The 23768-nt window shown below is 38.7% G+C and overlaps 1 protein-coding gene across 9 annotated transcripts in view; it reads right to left on the bottom strand.

Moving 5' to 3' along the window:
• PTPN13 (protein tyrosine phosphatase, non-receptor type 13 (APO-1/CD95 (Fas)-associated phosphatase)) overlaps positions 1–23768 on the bottom strand; it is a 223360-nt gene that overhangs the window by 133445 nt on the left and 66147 nt on the right. For 6 of the 9 annotated variants that reach the window (XM_010833760.1, XM_010833762.1, XM_010833764.1 and 3 more), the window contains exons 3-5: positions 14412–14593; positions 6086–6151; positions 2803–2988 (exon numbers count right to left, since the gene is read on the bottom strand). In XM_010833760.1, the coding sequence (XP_010832062.1) occupies positions 2803–2988; positions 6086–6151; positions 14412–14593 (434 nt within the window). The remainder of the gene's footprint in view (positions 1–2802; positions 2989–6085; positions 6152–14411; positions 14594–23768) is intronic. The other 3 variants (XM_010833761.1, XM_010833763.1, XM_010833768.1) reach the window with 1 other exon arrangement.

Below are 23768 nucleotides of genomic sequence, written 5' to 3'. Positions count from 1 at the left end.
CCAACAAAGGTTCATCTAGTCAAGGCTATGGTTTTTCCTGTGGTCATGTATGGATGTGAGAGTTGGACTGTGAAGAAGGCTGAGCGCTGAAGAATTGATGCTTTTGAACTGTGGTGTTGGAAAAGACTCTTGGGAGTCCCTTGAACTGCAAGGAGATCCAACCAGTCCATTCTGAAGATCAGCCCTGGGATTTCTTTGGAAGGAATGATGCTAAAGCTGAAACTCCAGTACTTTGACCACCTCATGCGAAGAGCTGACTCATTGGAAAAGACTCTGATGCTGGGAGGGATTGGGGGCCGGAGGAGAAGGGGATGACAGAGGATGAGATGGCTGGATGGCATCACTGACTCGATGGACATGAGTCTGGATGAACTCCGGGAGTTGGTGAGGGACAGGGAGGCCTGGCGTGCTGCGATTCATGGGGTCACAAAGAGTCGGACACGACTGAGTGACTGATCTGATCTGATCTGAATGCCTGATGATCTGAGGTGGAGCTGATGCAATAATAATAGAAATAAAGTGCACAATAAGTGTAGCGCACTTGAATCATCCCCAAACCACCACTCTCCCCACTGCCTGAGTCTGTGGAAAAACCTGTCTTCCACAAAATCTGGTGCCAAAAAGGCTGGGGACCTCTGGGATAGAGGGCTTTCCTAAGTTTTTAGTATCTTTATCTTTGTTTTGGAAAAAAAAAAAGTTACACATAGAAATACAAATAAATCAGCCCTAGTTAAGAAGGGGAAATACATGGCCAAGAACCCTCTTCACTTAGCCTCTACTACCCCAATTCCTCTCACTACAGAATTGCAAAGCCTCCTTGGAGTCTACTTTATAAACCATTTGCCTAGAAGACTTTATGAACCTATCAACTGGCAAAGCATGTGGAATTTGGATATATCCTTGCCAGCCATACAACATCTTGGTTAAGGTTAGCAGAACTAAATCCCTAGGGATGAGAAATTAAGAGGAAGCCAGCAAGAACACTGTGTGACAGTGACAAGTCTATCCAAAGTCGCATAAAAGAGAGGAACTCAAGGTACCATAATGTAAGGGGCAAGAGCAGACGAAGGTCAAATCTAGATCAAATACCAAAAATCAAAAGAAGGCTTCCCTGATGGCTCAGTGGTCGAGAATCCACCTGACAATGCAGGGGACGTGGGTTTGATCCCTGATCCACATGCCGTGGAACAACTAAACCCCTGAGCCACAATTGCTGAGCCTGCACTCGAGAGCCCGGGAACTGCAACCACTGAAACCCACATGTCCCAGAGCCCGTGCTCAGCAACACGGGAAGCCATCGCGATGAGAAACCTGTGCACCACAATTAGAGAGTGGCCGCTGCTTGCCACAACTAGAGAAAAGCCTGAATGGCAACAAAGAGCCATCACAGCCAAAAATAAATATATAAATAAACAAAAATTATTTTAAAAAGAGAGAGAAAAGAATTTCCTTAAAAAACAACAACAAAGGATGGCCAATCTATGGCAAATAGGATAGAATACAGCTTGAGAAATACAATGGAGGGATTATTACATATACAGACTGTTAGTCTTCGGATTCTTCATATCTAAGACAAGCGAGAAAATAAAGGTAGTCCCAGTTTTGGACTAATCTGGTAGGGATGCAAGCATGTATCCCCCTCACACACCAGAAGCCAATGTGCAAATAAGGCGGGGAGGGTGTAGAAATACTTAAGAGGTCCAGACTAAGTAGACAAGAAAGAGGTCTAAAGCAATTGAAAATGCATGTAAATGACTCTAAAACCCATGCTGCATGTCCATATGGCTTTCACAGTAGATAAACTCACTTACTGAAAGCTCCATAGGAAAAAATGAAAGAAAAGAGGCAAGAAGACATTTTTAGCTTTAACATGCTGTGATTCTATACTACTTTCTAGAATAAAGTTCTAAAAAAAAGACTATTCAAAAAGACACATGTACCCTAGTGTTCACTGCAGCCCTATTCACAATAGCCAGAACCTGGAAGCAAATTAGATGTCCATAAACAGATGAATGGTTAAAGAAGTTACGGTATATTATACAATGGGATATTACTCAGCCATAAAAAGGAACAAACGTGAATCAGTTGAACTAGGGTGGATGAACCTATAGCTTGTTATACAGAGTGGAGAAAGACAGAAAGAGAAAAACAAATACTGTATATTAACATACATATACAGAAGCTAGAAAAACGGTGCTGATGAAACTATTTGCGGGACAGGAATAAAGGCACAGACGTAGAGAAAGGACTTATGGATACCACAGGGGAAAGACAGGGTGGGATCAATTGAGAAAGAGCACTGGCATTATATACACTACCTTGTATAAAACAGATAGCTAGTATTATAGTTACATAACACGGGGAATCCAGCCTAGCGCTCTGTGATGAACTAGAGGGGTGGGATAGGTTAGTGGGGTGTGTGGGAGGGAGGCTCAAGAGGGAAGGAATATGTATATGTACATAACTATATATATGTGTGTATATATATAGTTATGACTGATTTGCGCTGTTGTACTACAGAAACCAATACAACACTGTAAAGCAATCATCCTCCAATTAAACAATTTTTTTAATTTTCAAAAATTAAAAAAGACAAATTCTCATAAAATTTGTAAGACTAAATTATTGCAGTGGGCTTCTATTTTAAGTACTGTTGCAAATAAACAACTAATGTTTGAAAGAAATTCAGCCTCCTGTTCCTAGTCTCCATGGAGCAATGCTATCCATATTTAAAGAAAATCCTGTGAAATGCTACTAAAGTTTAAAGTATGACTATATGCACCAGTTGGAACTGTGGCTTACCCCAGAAAGACTTCCCAGAACCAGTTTTACCAACTGCTTCACGTAGGAAAATGAAGGCGCACAATTGCTATTCCTGATGTGGGCACTGCAAGCATCCAGGACAGTCCGGACAGAGACCCGAGCATAAACCACGTCCTCGCACATTCCAAGTAGGATGCTGTTGAGATGATCTCCAAGCTTGATAGGCTGAGGACAAAGAAAGAAAAGGTCACGTTGATCAGCTAGGGTAAATTGAACGAATGGGAGACAAACCATTTTCAGAGTCACAGGAACCATACCAAATAAATACACTTCAAATACTTGGAGGAAGTGAATTCCTTATGTAATAGCATAAATGTTTGAGTGCATTTTACCTTTTCATAACATAAAAACTGTATTAGCGAAGGACGGTTAACATATATCTCCTAAGAATAGGAGTTATTATAAAAAAAAAAAACCTGGGGTTTTTTGGTATGCTTAAGAAATGGAATGTTTTGATTAACCAAGGGTTTTGGTAAGCAGTTTATATATATGCATATACATGTATACACGGAGAAGGCATTGGCACCCCACTCCAGTACTCTTGCCTGGAAAACCCCATGGACAGAGGAGCCTGGTAGGCTGCAGTCCATGGGGTCGCGAAGAGTCAGACACGACTGAAGTGACTTAGCAGCAGCAGCATACATGTATACATATATATAAACTGCTTATATACATATATATGGGCTTCCCTGGTGGCTTAGATGGTAAAGTGTCTGGCTACAATGTGGGAGACCCAAGTTTGATCTCTGGATTGGGAAGATCCTCTGGAGAAGGAAATGGCAACCCACTCCAGTACTCTTTCCTGGAAAATTCCATGGATGGAGGAGCCTGATAGACTACAGTCCATGGGGTCTCGAAGAGTCAGACACAACTGGGCAACTTCACTTTCACTTCACTTATACATATACATAAACATTTCATTTCATACATATTTCATTTCAAACACACACACACACACACACACAAACATGTTTGTGTTCAGTGGCTCAGTCATGTCTGACTCTGTGATCCTTTGGACTGTGGCCTACCAGGCTCCTCTGTCCACGGGATTTTCCAGGCAAGAATATTGGAGTGGTTGTCATTTCCTCCTCCAGGGGATCTTTCTGACCCATCTCCTACCTCAGCAGGCAGATTCTTTATCACTGAGCCCCCTCGGAAAACTCACAAACACATATACACACACTATTTGGGGAGGAATAAACAATTTCCTAATATTTCATAAAAAGTAATAATAAATATAGTTTTATACTCTCATGATAACTTAGAAGAGATTTCAAATATTGCAATGACTCAAGGTCATTTTAATACAAGTTCTCGTTTTGCTGGTGAAACAGAAGCCAGAATGTGAAAATTTTTTTTAAGTTAGTTGATATAATATATAGAATATTGTATCTAAATGTCCAAAGATCATACCAAGAAATGCAAACATAAAACCACAAAGATAAGTCACTGCACACTCAGTGGCATGGTTAAAAATAAAAACACTGATAATACGAAGTAGTGGTGAGAAGAGCATTGTTGACTGGACTCTGAACTAGTACATCTGCTTTGGTTTTAACATATGCTTTCCCTGTAACCCTTTCTTTCTACTCCTCATCCATTATGGATATTATACGTCATCCTTTAGAGCTCAGCTTAGCAACAACTTCCTTTAAAAAACCTATCCTAGCCCTCCAAGTCTAGTTAGAGGCTCCACATCTGGTTTTCCACGTGTGCCTGTCAGTTGCTCAGTCGTGTCCGCCTCTTTGTGACCCAATGGACTGTAGCCCGCCAGGCTCCTCTGTCCATGGGATTCTCCAGGCAAGAATACTGGAGTGGGTAGCCATTCTCTTCTCCAGGGGATCTTCCCAAATCAGGGATGGAACTTGGGTCTCCTATACTGCAGGAAATTTCATTCCCCTTAACATAGCATTTATCACATTGCATTGTAACTGGTTATTTGGTTGTCCATACCCATGACAAGACTCCACAGGCATGGGACATTATTTTCCTGGTGTCTGGGACAGTGTCTGTCATAAGGTATGTGCTTAATAAATACTTTTGAATTAACATTAAATATTTCTCCAAAACAATTAATGATATCTGATAGTAAAATAGAGGTAAAAGTTTATATATACTTCCCTTCCAATTTACACATGATAGATACTGACTTTATTTCAGTTACCAGAGAGAGAAAGTGTTAAATTATAGGATATGATCACATTTTACATGTAAGTTAGGTTGTATAAAATATGACACTATTATTTCCAGTAATAATTTAACTTTCTTATTTATATTTATAGAATTGAAATGAGGAGAGAAAGTAAATACACAGTATTTTTCATGATGTAAAATGAAAACCAAAAGAAGCTGAAGACTAGCATTCATCTTTCATGGACCTTACGATGTCTGAATTTTAGAATAAAAGCCTAAAATGCTTACTGCTTCTTAATTTGATTATAAAAAGACACACCTAGTTATTTTTGTTTTGAGTTCTAAATGTCTAAAATAAAACAATTCTATATGCCATATCTTTGATGAAATATACCTATTCTAAAAATTTGAATTCCATTTACTATGATGTATTGTGTCTTCAGGAAATCAGTTATTTTAGAAAATAAAGACCAGAAGCAGCCCAATGGTCATCAGAGCCTAAGACCCCAGAAAGTATTACTTTACTATCTGTGTCTGCTGCTGCAGGGGTCGTGAGGTATGATTTTGAAGTTATAAGACAAAAAACTAACGAAGTAGAAACTCTGATATGTAGTTAGAGCTACTACTATTCCTATAGTTTTTATATCAGAAAAGGCTATCACTTTCTAGTCAAGAATGAATCATCAAAGACATTTACAATTCCCCTTTATCAGTCACTAAATTAGAAGAAATAAAGGGGACTCCTATTTCTCTTGCTACAATTTTGAAGAGGCTACTGCATTTCACTGAGTTGTTGAAACACAGGCGTGTATTTGTGCTTGGTCACTCAGTTGTGTCCAACCCCATGGACTGTAGCCCGCCAGGCTCCACTGTCCATGGGGATTCTCCAGGCAAGGAAACTGAAGTGGGTTGCCATACCATCCTCTGATGACTTCTATATTTCTAAGAACATTCTCAGAAAAATAATTTCTTTAGTACTTTATTACTTCATTCTGAGAGAAGACATTATTAACGTGAACAACCAGTATAGAAACGCTGGTGTGCCTGACAGTACACTGCAGAACACCTAAATGCACAGAAGAGCTTCTTAAAAAGTATAATATTGTACACATGTGATGGCTTGACTTACTTGGCTCTGAGGCACTTCATGATCAGCTCCCCAGTACAGTGTCATTCCGAGAGAATAAATATGGATCTAGGAATAGAATTTAAAAAAAAAAAAATCATTTTATGGTAAAAAGTTAATCTAGCAAGTACTATATATTCATCACTTTTTGCTCCAAAGAAAATGTAACACATGATTTGACAAAACCATCATTTCATATTTTGCATAAAAGAATGTGAGAGCTTATGTAAAACAGAGAGTTAGTGGGAATTTGCTGTATGACGCAGGGAGCTCAAATCTGGTGCTCTGTGACAACCTCTAGGGGTGGGATGGGGTGGGAGGTGGCAGGGAGGTTTGAGAGAGAGGGGACCTATGGCTGATTCATGCTAATGTATGGTAGAAACCAACACAGTATTGCAAAGCAATTATCCTTCAATTAAAAATAAATAAATTTAAATTAAAAATGTATGTGAGAGCTTAAAACAGAAAATAAGACTGTAAATGATCAGAACAGATTTTACTTTCCAACTCCTCAGTCTGTCTGCTATGAGTAATCATTTTTATCAGTCCTTTTTTTTTTTCTTAACTCTAAACTTTTTATTTTATATTGAGGTTAACCAATTAACATGCCGTGATGGTTTCAGGTGAACGGCTAAGGGACTCAGCCATACCTTACATGTATCCATTCTCCCCCATTTCTTATTTAAAGTTTCTTTATGCAAACTCAAGAGAATATGAATAAAAACTCTGACTTTCCATTTCTTTTACAAAAGGTCAGAAATTTTAAAAAATTACTCAACACCTTGCAGTTTTAATATAACAAGACAGGTTATGACTGTTTAGAGATGGCACTGAATCTCTTTAGCTTCGAATCTCTTAACTCTTCACTGCTGCATAGAACTATATTTTGTGGTTACTGTATTGTTTACTTAACTGATCTGTCACTAATTGGCAATTAGAAATTTCCTAAACTTTTGCTATCATAAATAAAGTTTTAGTAAACAGTTTTGGAAATGTCTTTTTGTACATGCAAGTATTCCTCTTAAATTGACTCTCTTACATTATGAATAAAAGAGCAAATCATCTGTAGTTTTGATACATTTTTGTCTGATTTCCCCCCACAACGTTTTATCCTTTTGCATTTCTACAGCAACATATGAGACTTTTTTTCCACAAGCCTTATCCATAGAATGTGTTATGAAGCTGTTTGCTGAACTGAAAAGAGAAAAAAAATCTCATTACAGTTTGATTAGCACTTTTCTTACCAAGAATGGATGGGGTAGTAGCACATGGAAAAAAAAAGCTGGGTCAGAAAAGGTTCCTTTTTCATTGTCTGTTTGCTTCTTAAAGATTGGAAAAATGACAACATAGGTTTATGCTGATAGTATGGATAGAACAGGGAAAACTGGAATTGCAGGAGAGAGGAGACAGCTGGGAGAACACTGATGAGTAAGCAGGAGGAAGTGGAGGCTAACACACAGATGAAGGAGTTGGCTTCACAGAGGAGCACAGCCAGTTCTTACGAAGCAGGGAAGCAAAGAATATGAAAATTTATGTGGGTAATCTGGTCATGGGATCTTGGGAGAAGTCTCCTGATTACTTCTACTTTTTTCCCCCTGGTGAAACAGGAAGCAAGATTATCGACATAAAGAGTGGACAGTTAATCCTTCTAAGTAATCATTTTCCAGCTCTCGTTAAGAGATTCAAAGCTAAACGTTCAGCCAGCTCTCCCAGTATTGAATAATCTTACCACAAACATTTTGTTTGCAGCCATCTTACTGCAATGTCATCTTCAGTGTCTTTTCTTTTTTTTCCATTTTGCTGTCATTTTTCCATCTCTATTTTTAATTATACAAACTGTCTCAAACCTCTTTAGCTATACGTGAGATAACTCCATATAAAACTGGATATCCTTAGAATCTCACAGCATTTAAATTACAGATTAGAAAAAGTTTGTTCCTCTTTTTAAATATTTTCATGGCTCCCAATGTTCAAAATCCCAAATTCTTTATGATACACCAGGCTCACTCTGACTTGCCTCCATCTCCATTTTCCAAACAGATTTTTCAGTCTTCCTTCTCTTCTCATTCCTTTCTCTATCACACCTAAACACTTCAAAACTAAAAGATAATTCTCTGCTGGCAAACCAATCTTTCTCTTTCCCAGCTTTTTTTGAACTGTTCCTCCTACCAAGAATTTCTTTCCTCATCTGTCAATAAAAGTTCTGCCCATTATTGATAGCCCAAAGATGCTGTTATCTATTATGAATGCTATATAGATCTTTTCCCAACTGTACAAAGCATTCTCTCTTATATGATACAGTTTTCATTTCATTTGTATCTCTAATGAAACAGTTAACTAATACTACCTGCAACATAGTTAGGATGTTTGCTTGTTTGTCTTCTGTGAGGGAGCCTCATTTTTTATACATCTTAATATCCCTCTTAGCAACTGACACAACTTGTACATAGTAGATATTCAATACATGCCTGGTGAACTGAATTAAATGTGCATGAAGTTCAAGGCAACATGTTGCAGACTATTTGTATCACATTTCTGTTTAGAATTCAAGGAACCTCATATGGAAACACCTTTTCAAAGAGCCTCACATGTGAAAAACATTTTCATACCTTTAGCAAAAATGATGAACTGCATACTCAAATATATGTCTCTTAATATATTAATTCTGATTTGTGGTTCTTCGAGATACTGGTAGTAGTTTAAGATCCTTTATTATATTTACTTGTCAGTATGTGAATTGAATTACTTTAATAACATATAAGACTATATAAGATTAATAACATTTAAAAAATAGATTATAAACTTAATACATTTGCTGATCATCTACATATACATACACTATAATCGTTAGTTTTATGTGTCGATTTGACTGGATGCCTAGATATTTGATCAAACCCTATTCTGGGTATTTCTGGGAGAGCGTTTTGGATGAAAGTGCCATTTAAATTGGTAAAGTGGGCAAGACAGACTGCTCTCCCCAGTATGGGTTGTCCTCATCCAATCACTGGAAGGCCTGTGTAGGACAAAATGGTTTACCCACCCCCAGGTAAGAAAGAATTCTTTCTGCCTGACTGCCTTCAAACTAGGACATCAGCTTTTTATTGCCTTTGGACTTGATCCAAAATATCAGCTCTTCCTGGGCCCCGAGCCTTCTGGCCTTCAGAGTGGAACTACACCCTTGGTTCTCCTGGTTCTCAGACCAGAACTACAGTGTTGCTCTCCTGGTCTCCAGCTTGCCAGCTCATCTTACAGATCTTGGGACTTGTCAGTATCCATGATCACATGAGCTAATAAGTCTCTCTTCACACACACACACACACACCCTACTGATCTAGTTTCTCTGGAGACTCCTGTTTAATAAATATCCAAATATGAGATATATATATACATATATATAGAGAGAATATATATGTATGAATCAAACAAAGAAGTGGTAAATTTGTACTGCTGCTGCTGCTGTCGCTTCAGTCGTGTCCGACTCTGTGTGACCCCATAGACAGCAGCCCACCAGGCTCCGCCGTCCCTGGGATTCTCCAGGCAAGAACACTGGAGTGGGCTGCCATTTCCTTCTCCAATGTGTGAAAGTGAAAAGTGAAAGTGAAGTCGCTTAGTCGTGTCCGACTCTTAGCAAAATCCAAAAAAGACAAGCTTACTTCTGATTAGGGAAGAAATTTAAAGCAGGGGCAGTTTAAGCTGAGCCTTGAACATAGGTTATGTGTCCCCTTTCTGTGTTCTCTTAATATTTTGTACAGACCTACTATCCTTGTATTTTCATTATTATTATTATTAATTGCTTTTTGTCTGTCTCTCCATTACTGATACTTACATTACTATTTTCCCTTTGAGGGCAAAGACTATTTCTTATTCAATATCTCTGTAAACCTATGGCCTAATATAGAATATCTAAGTCCTCGAGAGATGGTCATTCAAAGAATGGTTGGTACTTAGGATGTGAGTTTGCAGAAATGGGGAAGGGCACTGTTATACAAAAGAGGGAAGCCACAAAGCATAGAATCTCTTTAATAATCACTGATTACAACTTGTGCATATGAAAGAGAGGAGTTGAAATATGGTTGGAATCAAACTCTGGAGAGGTTTCCTAGGTTTTGCAAAGGAATCTGTATTTAACTGGGTAAAAAAAGCAGAAGGTTTTTGAAGGAAAAAAAAAAGAGAGATGATCAGAGGGGTTAATCTGACAGCAGTTGGGCAAATAGTCAAGAGGCAGAATTAAGTTGGAAGACTATGATAAAAGGTCAAGAGAAAGAAAATGGGGACCCTACCATAGCCCTGGCAATAGGGCTGAAGAGGAGAGGATAGAATGGCTGGACTTGGGAAGATGACTTGAGAAATTTAGACAATTAAGTGGACTTGTGGAAAGGCAGGAATCAGAGATAAAGATGTGAAAATGTGACAATAAAACACACACACACACACACAGAGTTGAAAGAGCCCATATATTCCATGGGAAAGAGAAATCTGTTTTGTCTTTACAGTTATAATGGGCTGGAATATGAACTCTGAATGAAACGACTTTGTCCTATCCATAATTTTATCCCAGGACCTAGGACTGCACTTAATATAATAGTAACTGTTAATACTCAGTGGGTGCTTACTCTATGCTGGGGACTGTTCTAAGCACTTAACAAGTATCATCGCATTTAGCTTTCAGCTCTATACCAGTGATTCTCAAAGAGTTATTCCCCAACCAGCAGCATCTGCATCCCCTGGGAATTTGGGAGAAAAGCAAGTTCTCAGACCCTGCCCCAGACCTACTGAATCAGAGGTCCTGGAGGTAAGCCCTGCAGTCTGTGTTTTATTGAGTCCCTCTGGTAATTCTGATGCAGGATACAGTGTGAGAACTACTGTTCTACGCCCTACCTGCCAGTTACACCTTGCTTCGAGTTCTTTTGGACATACACCCAGACGTGAGATGCTGTATCACATAACAGTTCTATGTTCAACTTTTTCGAGGAGCCGCCATGCTGTTTTTCATAACGACTATACAATTTACAGTCCCAGAAACGTAAATGAAAGTCCCAGCTTCTCTATTCTCAAAAACACATGCTATTTTTTGTTCTCTTGATAGTGGTCAGTCTAATGGGTGCAAGATGATATCTCTATAACCCTAGCATTTAAATTTTTAATTTAATTCTGTCATTAAATGTTGGACTCTAGAACTAGACCGCCCTGGAGTTTCTTCAAATGCCTGTGTGTAATAACTATACTTTCAAATTTATGGATAAATGGGAACAAATGGAAGGGAGAGAGGGTGGATTAGTAAGAATTAATGTAGAATAAATGTAGTGTAGTGTGGCTAAAGGCATTTGGTCTTTAAAACAAGTTCATTTGAGGTTTCTGCTGTTTCCTCATATTATCCTTCTAAAGATGACTCTTGATTTTAAGAAGTATAGATATGATGAAAGTGTTAGTAGCTCAGTTGTGTCTGACTCTTTGCAACCCAATGGACTGTAGCCCGCCAGGCTCCTTTGTCCGTGGAATTCTCCAGGCAAAAATACTGAAGTGGGTAGCTATTCCCTTCTCCAGGGGATTTTCCCAACCCCAGGATCCAACCCAGATTTCCTGCGTGTCCTGCATTGCAGGCAGATTCTTTACTGTCTGGTAGAAGCACAATTCAGAGAAGGCAATGGCACCCCACTCCAGTACTCTTGCCTGGAAAATCCCATGGACGGAGGAGCCTGGTGGGCTGCAGTCCATGGGGTCGCTAAGAATCAGACATGACTGAGTGACTTCACTTTCACTTTTCACTTTCATGCATTGGAGAAGGAAATGGCAACCCACTCCAGTGTTCTTGCCTGGAGAATCCCAGAGTCGGGGGAGCCTGGTGGGCTGCCGTCTATGGGGTCGCACAGAGTCGGACACGATTGAAGTGACTTACCAGCAGCTATACATATGGCATCCAGTTTAATAAAACACTACCAGTATAAATGCCTTCATGATATAAAACTACCAACACTGTACATACTGGGTATTAAACAAAGTCCTTTGCAAACACCTCCTTGCACATAATGGGAAATTTCTTAGGGTTAATGCCTTCAGCATTACCTCCACTTCATAGCTATGGTTTCTATTCACTGGTTGCTTTGCATGTACCTTCCCAAATTCTTAAGCAGCTCTCGGAATATAAAAGGTAGATAAAACTGGATTCTCTACCAATTCTCGTCAGTCTTATTTCAGATATATAACCAATGGCTCAAATCAAGATGTCTTCCTCACATTAGAAAATCTGTGTAACAGGCAGGCTTGGTTTTCTGTATCAGTGGTTCTGCATCTGCAGATTCAACCAACTGAGGATCGTGTAGTACTGGAGTATTTACTATTGAGAAGAATATTCACATGAGGGGGTCCATGCAGTTCAAATCAGAGTTGTTCAAGGGTCAACTACATGTCAAAATTTTAAATGCACATACTCTGATTTAACAATGTTACTACTAGGAAATTATTAAGTTAGTTTTTGCACTTACATGCACTGATGTATGAGAAATGATATCCATAGCCAATTCTGAATTCTCCAAAGTTCCCTATCTATGTTATCACAGCTTGGGAATTCCCTGGTGCTCCAGTGGTTTGGACGCTGTGCCTTCCTTGCCAAGGGCCTTGGTTCAATCCCTAGTCAGGGAACTAAGATCTCACAAGCCACGTGATAAGCCGAAAATAAATAAAAATTATCACAGCTTGCTACACAAAATACACATATTTATTCCAAAATTTCTTTTCAGAGCCTTGACAATGAAATTAGATCTTCAAATATCAATGGCACTGCTATCCTCAGACTGGATATTCCTATCATAAACTTTTCCTTCTTCATTGCTTCATCAAATCAACTGTGAAACTCTTTCAGCTTTGCTTCTACTATAACCCCATCATCCCCACCTTTACATGCCCAAGGCCTTATACAATTTTTAGTTCTTTAGACTCTTTGCGACTCCATGGACTGCAGCACTCCAGGCCTCCCTGTCCATCACCAACTCCCGGAGTTTACTCAAACTTGTGTCCGTTGAGTCGGTGATGCCATCCAGCCATCTCATCCTCTGTCGTCCCCTTCTCCTCCCACCTTCAATCTTTCCCAGCATCAGGGTCTTTTCATATGAGTCAGTTCTTCACATCAGGTGGCCAAAGTATTGGAGTTTCAGCTTCAGCATCAGTCCTTCCAATGAATATTCAGGACTGATTTTCTTTAGGATGGACTTCTAAATTCTAGTCACTATACGCCAACACAAATGCTACCTTCTCTGCCGTACCATTCTAAACAGAAAATTGCTCCTCTTCTAAACTCTATCCCTCTATACATCATTTATTTGTATTTACCTTATTGGTCTATATACATTGATCAGGATCCACCTTCTAGTTATTTTTGTATCTTCCTCACAAGTACAGTGTTTTATACATAGCAGGCTTTTAATAAGTATTTTAAACCTTGAATTAATAAAGGCTCATATTTTTTTCATGTTTTTTTTTCTTAGACCTATACATTTTAACAAAATTACTTCGAATTCTTAAAATAAATATGAACTTCTTGGAATACACGGTCATTTTGTTTTTTAGTTGAAGCATACTGTAATAGCAGGGGGTTTTCCTGGTAGCTCAACTGGTAAAGAATTCGCCTGCAATGCAGGAGACCCCGGTTCAATTCCTGGGTCAGGAAGATCCCCTGGAGAAGGGAGAGATTGCCCACTCCAGTATTCTTGGGCTTCCCTGGTGGCTCAGCTGGTAAAGAATCCACCCGCAGCACGGGAGACCTGGGTTTGATCCCTTGGTTGGGAAGATCCCCTGGAGAAGAAGGCTACCCATTCCAGTATCCTGGTCTAGAGAATTCCATGGATTGTATAGTCCATGGGGTCACCAAGAGCCACGACTGAGCGGCTTTCACTTATACTATAATACTACACCATATGCTATAAGTTATAGGCGTGCAACACAGTGATTCACAGAGTTTCAAGGTATGCTCCACCTATAGTTACTATAAATATCTGGCTATATTCCCCATGCTGTACGGTATACCCTTACAACTCATTTTGTACCTAATAGTTTGTACTTCTCCCTCCTCTCCCCTTTTCTTATCCCTCCCCACTTCCCTCTCCACACTGGTAACCACTAGCTTGTTCTCTGTATCTGTGAGTCTGTTTCTTTTTTGTTTTATTCACTAGTTTGTTGTATTTTTTAGATTCCATATACTGTAAGTAATTTCATGATTATTTAAAATTCAATGAGTGTTTTTCAGAGGGTTGATGTAGGGTAGTTCAGTGTCTATTTTTCCGACGCCCACCAAAACAAAATCAAGCCAAAAAAAAAAAAAAAGACTTAATGTTACCTTTTCAACATCGGAGAGAGAAGTGAGTGACTGACTCTGAAGAACCTCTGGTGCAGTGAATGCACGGAGATCCTGATTGGAAATATTTTCATCTGTAAATGACACACTGCCGGATGGCAGCAGCAGCAGAGACCATGGAGAAATGATGAAGCCAAGAGCAGCAGGGTCAGCTATGCTTACTGCTTTGTAACCGCCCAGAATGAAAAGGAAAAAAAAAAGGTGTTTAAAATTAGGCAATTATAGATCACTTAAATGAATATCCAAGCATAGTCATAGATACGTGCAGTTACATACACTAAAGCAACATGCTATAAAAAGAGACAAGGATCATTCATCTACTACTGTTAGCATTATCAACAACCATGGATCTGGATCTGGCTTAGTCTTTCAAACTTAGACTAGATGGCAGATCTAAGAAACTAGAGAACGTTCATTGCTAGTCATAAGACTGAACCTGGTTCAAATACTCCATCACAGTGATACAGAGATATGAATAAGAATCAATAGTCCTTACATGTTGGTGGTAGGGCAAGGGATCATGGATTCCTTTGAGGATTTGGTGAAAACTATAATCAAGAAACCCTTTCAAGGGAACTGTCCATAAATATAAAACCCCATAAGCAAAAGGTGTTCATGGATCTCCTTAGAGCCCATTTATGGATCCCAGGTTGAGTCCCTGATTTATAGTATTGAGCCCTGAAATGGACAGAAAATAATTCCCTTGATAATTCATCAGATTTAGTAGTAAAGTTTCCAGCTAAAATGAAAATCTCTTTTTTGCATCAATATGTATATTTGTCTAGTTTCCATTTGTTCATCATTTCAGTAGAATTTCAGACAGCTTCCATGCTACCAAATGGAATCAATGAGGTTGTTAATTTTGTTTTGTTTAGATGTTTGTTTATATTTGCACCTAAGAATTCAGTTTAAGAGTAGTTTTTTAAAAATCCTTAGATTTTAATTTTAGCAGACCTCCTCTAAAAGTAAAACTATATACATTAGGCTCAATAAAACACACTTATTAGAGGGAATTTTATTTTGACCTCACATTTCAAAAGGAAATTAATCTAGGTTTTAAGGTAACTGCTAAATGAAACTGAGTTACAGACTCAAGATACCTCTACAGGAAAGTCACAAAAGGCCTCTGACAAACAGTGACACTATTGTTTGATCTGAATGGGTTATATTCTATCTAACTCAAGTCATAAGAAACTGACAGAAGTCTGTGGAATAGGTTATCAAATATACAGTAAGTATACTTTCCTAAAACCAACTTCTATTAGAAGAGAATCATTGATCTTTTTTGACTTTTAAACCTCTACCTGTGGTCAAGACTCTAATCATCAGAATTTGACTTACGTTGATAAAAAAGCAAACTTTAAAAAAAAAAAAAAGTAAACTTTATTTCTCCTTTGAAGGTTAAAAAGGCAACTACACACTCTCCTGCATTCTTATGAATTTGAAACATGTCTTTAATAATTGTGTCAAGGAAGAGAAAAGTGTTTGAATGCATCTTTATTCACTCAGTGTACCTTGTGTTGCCCTGAAGCCCAGTTACAGATCACTGGTCTTCATATTCCAACTCAATCACACATCAGGTTGCTAAGAACAAGACTCTCAATTCTCATGGCAAAATACGTTTCAATGAATCATCATAGCTGTTAAGCCTAGGTATACTGTTGCTTCTCAGCCACTTTACACATTTTCTTGTTAAAGCTTCTTCTTGGGTATCTATCTCATGCACAAATACCACAAAATTCAGCCAGAGAACTCAAACCAGGTAGAACAATATTTTCTTTACCAAACGTTGCTATTCATAATATTGAGACTTCATGTGTGTCACAGACATAATAAAACAGTCTATGATCAATTCTTTTCAAATTAGCAACTAACGGCCATTCCCTTCTCCGGGGGATCTTCCTGATCCAGGGATCGAACCTGGGTCTCCCACATTGCAAGCTGATTCTTTACCAGGGAAGCCACCAGGAAAGCCCAAATGGGGCAAACACTACAACAATCCCGAAGGCAATGCACTGATACCTGGTGTAAGATGACGATGGCCTGGAACCACAGTGGTAGTGAGAACCTGTTAGAACGTGAGCGTATTTCAGAGACACTTACAGCAAGAATTTCTTGACAGACTGGATGTGGAGTGAGAAAAAGGAGAATCAGAATGACTCCAAGGTTTTGGTATCAGTAACAGGAAGGATGGTGTGTCATCAACTGAGAGTAAAGAGACTATAGGAGTAGCATAGGTTGCTGAGGCAGGGCTGGGAGATTCAACTTTACTTTGGGACTTATTAAGTTGAAGATATCTGTTACATATTCAAATGGAGGTGTCAAGTACGCAGTTGGATCTCAAGTCTAGGAGAAAGATCTGAACTGGAGATATATTTTGGGAGTCATTGCCCTAAGAGATGGTATTGAAAACCCTGTAACTGGATGAGAGGAACAAAAAGTTAGTTTTAAGATCGAAAAGAAATCAAGAACAAGGATTGTGGTTGGGCTGCTCCAACATTAAGACCAGCTGCTCCTTCTCAGTCTTTCCTTCCAGCTTGCTGTTCTCTTCTGGGGCATCCACACCAAGTATGGCATCACAATCTCTCTCTTACAATTCTTTTGTGCATCAGTGTCAAGCTCCACTTCACCATTTTAATTTTTTATTTAATAGTCTTTCTATCAAGGGGCCCAGCATCCAATCCCGAACCTAAGAAAGGGAGTTGAACAAATTCCAACTCTCATGCCAGTTCCTGTTAGCCTTATCTGGGGACAGAATTATGATTTCTGGTATACTTATTGCCATTTGAATTTATAAATTATCAGGGATCACAGCTAATACAGAAGGAGGAGTGCCATCCTAAAGTCTAAATGCTCTGTCCTGTCCCGCCATTCTTGGCATTGGTATCCATTCAGACCTCTGGTGGCTCAGTGGTAAAAGAATCTACCTACAATGTAGAAGACTGCCTGCACTGCAAGAGACGTGGGTTTGATCCCTGGGTCAGGAGGACCGCCTGGAGGAGGGCGTGGCAACCCATTCCAGTTCTTGCCTGGGAAATTTCATGTGGAGACAAGACTAGCGGGTCACAGTCCATAGGACTGAAAGAGTTTGACATGACTTAGAGACTAAACCTCCACCACACTCTTCCTCCCTGCCCCAGGCAACAGACTGATTCTACCCTCTTCTTTACAGGGTGGCACACAACAGAAACTGCTGCAGGTAAAAGTTATCTACAATTGCTTATAGCTTTGAAATTAACAGGTTTGTTTATTCACTTATCAGCACAATGAAGGTCAAAAAAACTACACTGACAAGAAATGTATCTTTCAATTTTTGCTTTAAACAATAAATTTTTGTTAGTTTTTACTGAACATCTAAAGTATACCATTATTTTAAGTAGTTTATATATCTAAATGGCTCAGAAGGTAAAGCGTCTGCCTGCAGTGTAGGAGACTTGCGTTCGATCCCTGGGTTGCGAAGATCCCCTGGAGAAAGAAATGCCAACCCACTCCAGTGGGTTCTCCAGTGGAATCCAGTGGAATCTCCAGATTCTTGCTTGGAGAATCCCATGGATGGAGGAGCCTGGTAGGCTACAGTCCACGGGATCGCAAAGAGTCGGACATGACTGAGCAACTTCACTTTCACTTTTTATATCTAAACATAATATTCGCAAAACGTCAAGTCATTTGCTCATAGTCGTTGTTGTTTAGTCACTAAGTTGTGTCCGACACTGCGATCCCATAGACTGCAGCACGCCAGGCTCCTCTGTCCTCCACCATCTTCCGGAGTTTGCTCAAATTCACATCCATTGCTGACAGAGTCCATAGTGTTATTGGAAACATAAAATGTATTAAAAAAATAAAAATAAGATTGTAAGTATAAGGTATCTAGAAGGGAGAAAAGAATATAAAAGAGGATTTAGAGGAAATTACTTAAGTAACAATGAAGAGAGAATTAATTTTTTTTTGTATGTGCCTTTAAAATGAGTATGATTTGACCTTGGCTAAGGGGGAGATTCCAAAAAGAGGCAGCCAAGGCAAAAGCATGTGGTCAGGAAATTATTAAATTTGTACAAGGAACAGCAAGAACCTGGAGCAGAGGAATGGTAGAGAACAGTGAGAAACACAATTACCAAGGTGGGTCATAGTTTTACTTGTTAAAAAACACACATACAAAGAAATGACACAAATATTATCACTGCTCTCAAGTGCAGCTTTTAAATGTCTGGTAATAAAGTTGAAGCAGCTGTGACAACAAACTACACTGTTGTCAAATTCCCAAAACACACACACAACATTTAAGCACCACGTTCTTTAGAAAACAGACCACAAAATATATTTTTTAATAATTTAAAGGGTTATGCAAACCTTCGTGTGAGGAAACTTAGAGTCCTGGCTGAAATCTGTCTAATTCACCCTCCTTGTCTAACTAAGAGAAAGAATTTAAGGCAAATGTATTCAAAATCCCTCAAAGAATGCTAACAAAAGAAGATTTAAAAACAGGATTCCAGAAGCTTGTAATTTAGTGTTCCCTAATGTTTTAGTTGTGTGATGACTGTCCTCAAGAATGCTGTTGTTATGAAAGAGTAAACCTGACGTGAACCGATTTCAGTGCTCAAACGATTCTATTTAAAGGCTTTCACCAACATTCCACAGAAAAAGCTGCTTACTCAAAATATTATGCAGTTAGAGGCAAACTTAGAAATAAGCAGAAATCTGATATGCAAAGAAACATCTTAGCACTTCTTTCTGATGTGCCTTTAATCTAAGACATATCTACATATTTTCCCTGTACTGAGGGATCTTCTCATTTCCTTTAGATTGTCCACTTCATTTCATTTTTTGGCCCTCCAATTACAGTATAAAATTAGAGAAATGATCGTAACTGGGTAACAAACATGATAAGGCAAAAGAACTCAAAGTATCAGGAAATCATCTAAAAACTCAGAACAACAATGAAACCATTTTGACCTGAAAAATCCTTTGGTCTATTTAAGCACATATTATGAGCTTTCCCGGTTGCTCAGCAGTAAAGAAGTCCTCTGCCAATGCAGGGGACACAAGAGATGCAGGTATGATCCTTGGCTCTGGAAGATCCAATGGCAACCCGTCCCAGTATTCTTGCCTGAAAAATTCCATGGACAGAGGAACTTGGCAGGCGACAGTCCATGGGGTCACAGAGTCAGACATGACTGAGCAACTGAGCACACACACACATGTTCTATTACAGTACTTGGCAAAAATCTATGCAGAGTCCACTGTTTCAAACTCTGAAGGATCTGATGTAGTCATTCTATCACACAGAATTCACTCATAAACTCAGCTCACATGTGCATTAAAAAAAGACACACAGTGTTAAGTCAATGATCTGGTGTAACAATGCACAAACAGAAAAATACACAGCTTAGAATAAATCCCCTATATTTTAGGACTTTCCTGGTGGCTCAGACAGAAGCGTCTGCCTACGATGTGGGAGACCCAGGTTCAATCCCTGAGTTGGGAAGATCTCCTGGAGAAGGAAATGGTAACCCACTCCAGTATTCTTGCCTGGAAAATCCTATAGATGGAGAAGCCTGGTAGGCTACAGTCCATGGGGACGCAAAGAGTCGGACACGACTTAGCAACTTCACTTTCACTAGTAGTAAAGCTTTGTGATTAAATCATTTAAGATTCACTGGAACCAAAAAAAAAAAAAAAAGGACAGGGGAGAGGATTCAAATAAATAAAATTAGGTATGAAAAAGAAGTTGCAACTGATACCACAGAAATACAAAGGATCATAAACAACTAGTCCAATAAAGTGGACCAAAAAGAAATGAACAAATTCGTAGAGAGACACAACTTTCTAAGACTGAACCAGCAAGAAATAGAAAATGAACAGACCAGTAACAAGTACTGAAATTGAAACAGTAATTAGAAACTTCCAAAAAGCAAAAGTCCAGGACAAGAGGACATCACAGGCAAATTCTATTAAACATTTCAAGAAGAGTTAACATCTATACTTCTGAAACTCTTCCAAAAAACTGCAGAGGAAGACTCCCAAGCTCATTCTATAAGCCCACCATCATCCTGTTACCTAAATCAGAAAAAGATACCACCAAAAAAGAAAACTACAGGCCAGTATCACTGATGAACACAGATGCAAAAATATTCAACAAAATACTGGCAAACCAAATCCAACAACATGTTAAAAAAATTGTACACCATGATTAAATACAATTAACTGCAGGTATGCAAAGATTCTTTAATATCTGTGAATCAATCAGTGTAATACATTAACAAACTGAAGAATAAAAAACCATATGATCATCTCAACAGATACAGAAAGTTTTGAACAAAATTCAATACCCATTTAAGATAAAATCTCTCCAGAAAGTGGGAATAGAGGAAACTTAAGTGGAGTGGAGTCGTTCAGTCTTGTCCGATTCTTTGCGACCCCATGGACTGTAGCCTACCAGGCTCCTCTGTCCATGGGATTTTCTAGGCAATAGTACTGGAATGGGCTGCCATTTCCTTCTCCAGGGGATCTTCCTGACCCAGGTATCAAACCCGGGTCTCCCGCATTGTAGACAGACGCTTTACCATCTGAGCCACCAGGGAAGAGGAAACATATCTCAACATAATTGGAGAAGGAAATGGCAACCCACTCCAGTATTCTTGCCTGGAGAATCCCATGAACAGAGGAGCCTGGCAGGCTATGGTCCATAGAATCACAAAGAGTTGGACACAACAGAAGTGACTTTGCATGCACGAACCTCAACATAATAAAGGCCACATATGACAAACCCACAGCTAACATCATTCTCAACAGTGAAAAGCTGTTGAGAAATCTTCCTTTAAGATTAGGAACACGGCAAGGATGTCCATTGTCATCACTTTTATTCAATATGGTTTTGGACGTCCTAGCCACAGCAATCAAACAAGAAAAAGAAATAAAAGGAATCCAAATTGGAAAAGAAGTAAAACTGTTATTGTTTGCAGATGACATGATATTATACATAGAAAAACCTAAACATAGTTCCAGGAAACTATCAGAGCTCATCAATGAATTCAACAACATTTCAGGATACAAAATACACACAAATCTCTCATATTCTTATATACTAACATCAGAAGATAAGAAAAAGAAATTAAAGATATAATCCCATTTACCACTGCATCAAAAAGAATAAAATACCTAGGAATAAACCCTCCCTAAAGAGACAAAAGACTTCTACTCTAAAAACTATAAGGTGCTGATGAAAGAAATTGGAGACAACACAGATGGAAGAATATACCTTGTTCTTGGATTGGAAGAATCAATATTGTCAAAATGGTTATAGTATCCAAGGCAATCTACAGATTCAGTGTAATCCCTATCAAATGACCAATGACACAATGAGAACAAAAAATTCACATAATGAGAACAAAAAATTCTAAAATTTATATGGAAACATATAAGATCCCAAAGAGCCAAAGCAACCCTGAGAAACAAAAACAGAGCTGGAGGAATCAGACTCCCTGACTTAAGACTACACGACAAAGCTACAGCAATCCAAACATTATGGTACTGGCACATAAAAGTGCAGATCAATGAAACAGAATAGAAAGCCCAGAAATAAACTCATGCATCTATGGTCAATTAACCTATAACAAAGGAGGCAAAAGTACACAATAGAGAAAAAACAGTCTATTCAATAAGTGGGTAATTACATGAAAAAGAACGAAATCAGAACACTCTCTAACACCACCCACACAAAAATAAACTTAAAATGGATCAAAGACCTCAATGTAAGGCTGGATACTGTGAAACTGTAAGAGGAAAACAGGCAGAACACTCTTTGACATAAATTGCAGCAATATCTTTTTTGAGCCACTTCCTAAAGTGATGGGAAAAAAAACAAAAATAAGCACATGGGATCTAATTAAACTCAAAAGATTCTGCACATCAAATGAAACCATAAACAAAACAAAAAGACAGGCAACCCTCAGAATGGGAGAAAATATTTGCAAACGAAGCAACAGACAAGTGATTAATTTACAAAATATACAAACAGCCCATGCAGTTCTAGGTCAAAAAAAAAAAACAAGCAACCAATCAAAAAATGCGTGGAAGGCCTAAAATAGACATTTCTCCAAAGACAACATTCAGATGGCCAACAAAATACATGAAAAGATGCTTAACATCACTAGTTATTACAGAAATGAAAATCGAAACTGCAATGAGATTATCACCTCACACCAGTCAGAATGGTCATTGTAAAAAAACCTACAAACAATAAATGCTGGAGAGGATGTAGAGAAAAGGGATCCCTCCTGCAATGTTGGAGGGAATGGAAATTGGCAGAGCCACTGTGGAGAACAATATGGAAATTCCTTTAAAAACTAAAAATACAGTTACTATCAGTTCAGTTCGGTTGCTCAGTCATGTCTGACTCTTTGCGACCCCCATGGACTGCAGCACTCCAGGCCTCCCTGTCCATCACCAACTCCCGGAGTTTACTCAAACTCATGTCCATTGAGTCAGTGATGCCATTCAACCATTTCATCCTCTGTCGTCCCCTTCTCCTTCTACCTTCAATCTTTCCCACCATCAGGGTCTTTTCAATGAATCAGCTCTTTGCATCTGGTGGCCAAAGTATTGGAGTTTCACCATATGACCCAGCAACTTCATTTCTGCGCATATATCCGAGAAAACTGTAATTTGAAAGGATGTATATACCCTGATGCTCACTGCAGCACTATTTACAATAGCCAGGGCATGGAAGCAATTTAAATGTCCATCAACAGAGAAATGGATAAAGAAGATGTAGTACATATATACAGTGGAATATTACTTGGCCATAAAAAAGAATGAAATAATGCCATTTGCAGCAGTAAGAATGAACCCAGAGATTGCCACACTAAGTGAAGTAAGTCAGATAGAGAAGGACAATATCTCATATGATATCATTCATATGTGGAATCTAATTTGTTTAAAGAAGAAACAGAAACAGAGATATCAAAAATAAACTTATGGTCACCAAAGGGGACACACGGGTGGGGGAGGGATAAATCAGAAGCCTGGGATGAACACACAAACATTCTACTATATAAAAGACAGATAGTACAAGAATCTACTCTATAGCACAGGAAAAGTGAAAGTGAAAGTTGCTCAGTTGTATCTGACTCTTTGGGACCCCATGGACTACACAGTCCATGGAATTCTCCAGGCCAGAATACTGAGCTCTATTCAATATTCTGAGATACCTATGAGGAAAGAATCTTAAAAAGATAATGAATATATGTATATGTGTAACCAAAATACTCTGCTGTACACCAAAAACCAACATAACACTAAATTAACTATATTCCAATTAAAAAAAAAAAAAGATTTATATAT

This window comes from Bison bison, unplaced genomic scaffold, assembly GCF_000754665.1.
Source record: "Bison bison bison isolate TAMUID 2011002044 unplaced genomic scaffold, Bison_UMD1.0 scf7180017863888, whole genome shotgun sequence".
In the NCBI taxonomy this organism is placed as follows: domain Eukaryota; kingdom Metazoa; phylum Chordata; class Mammalia; order Artiodactyla; family Bovidae; genus Bison; species Bison bison.
Note: the sequence above shows the minus strand (reverse complement) of the source record. Positions and strands in the feature narration are given on the sequence as shown.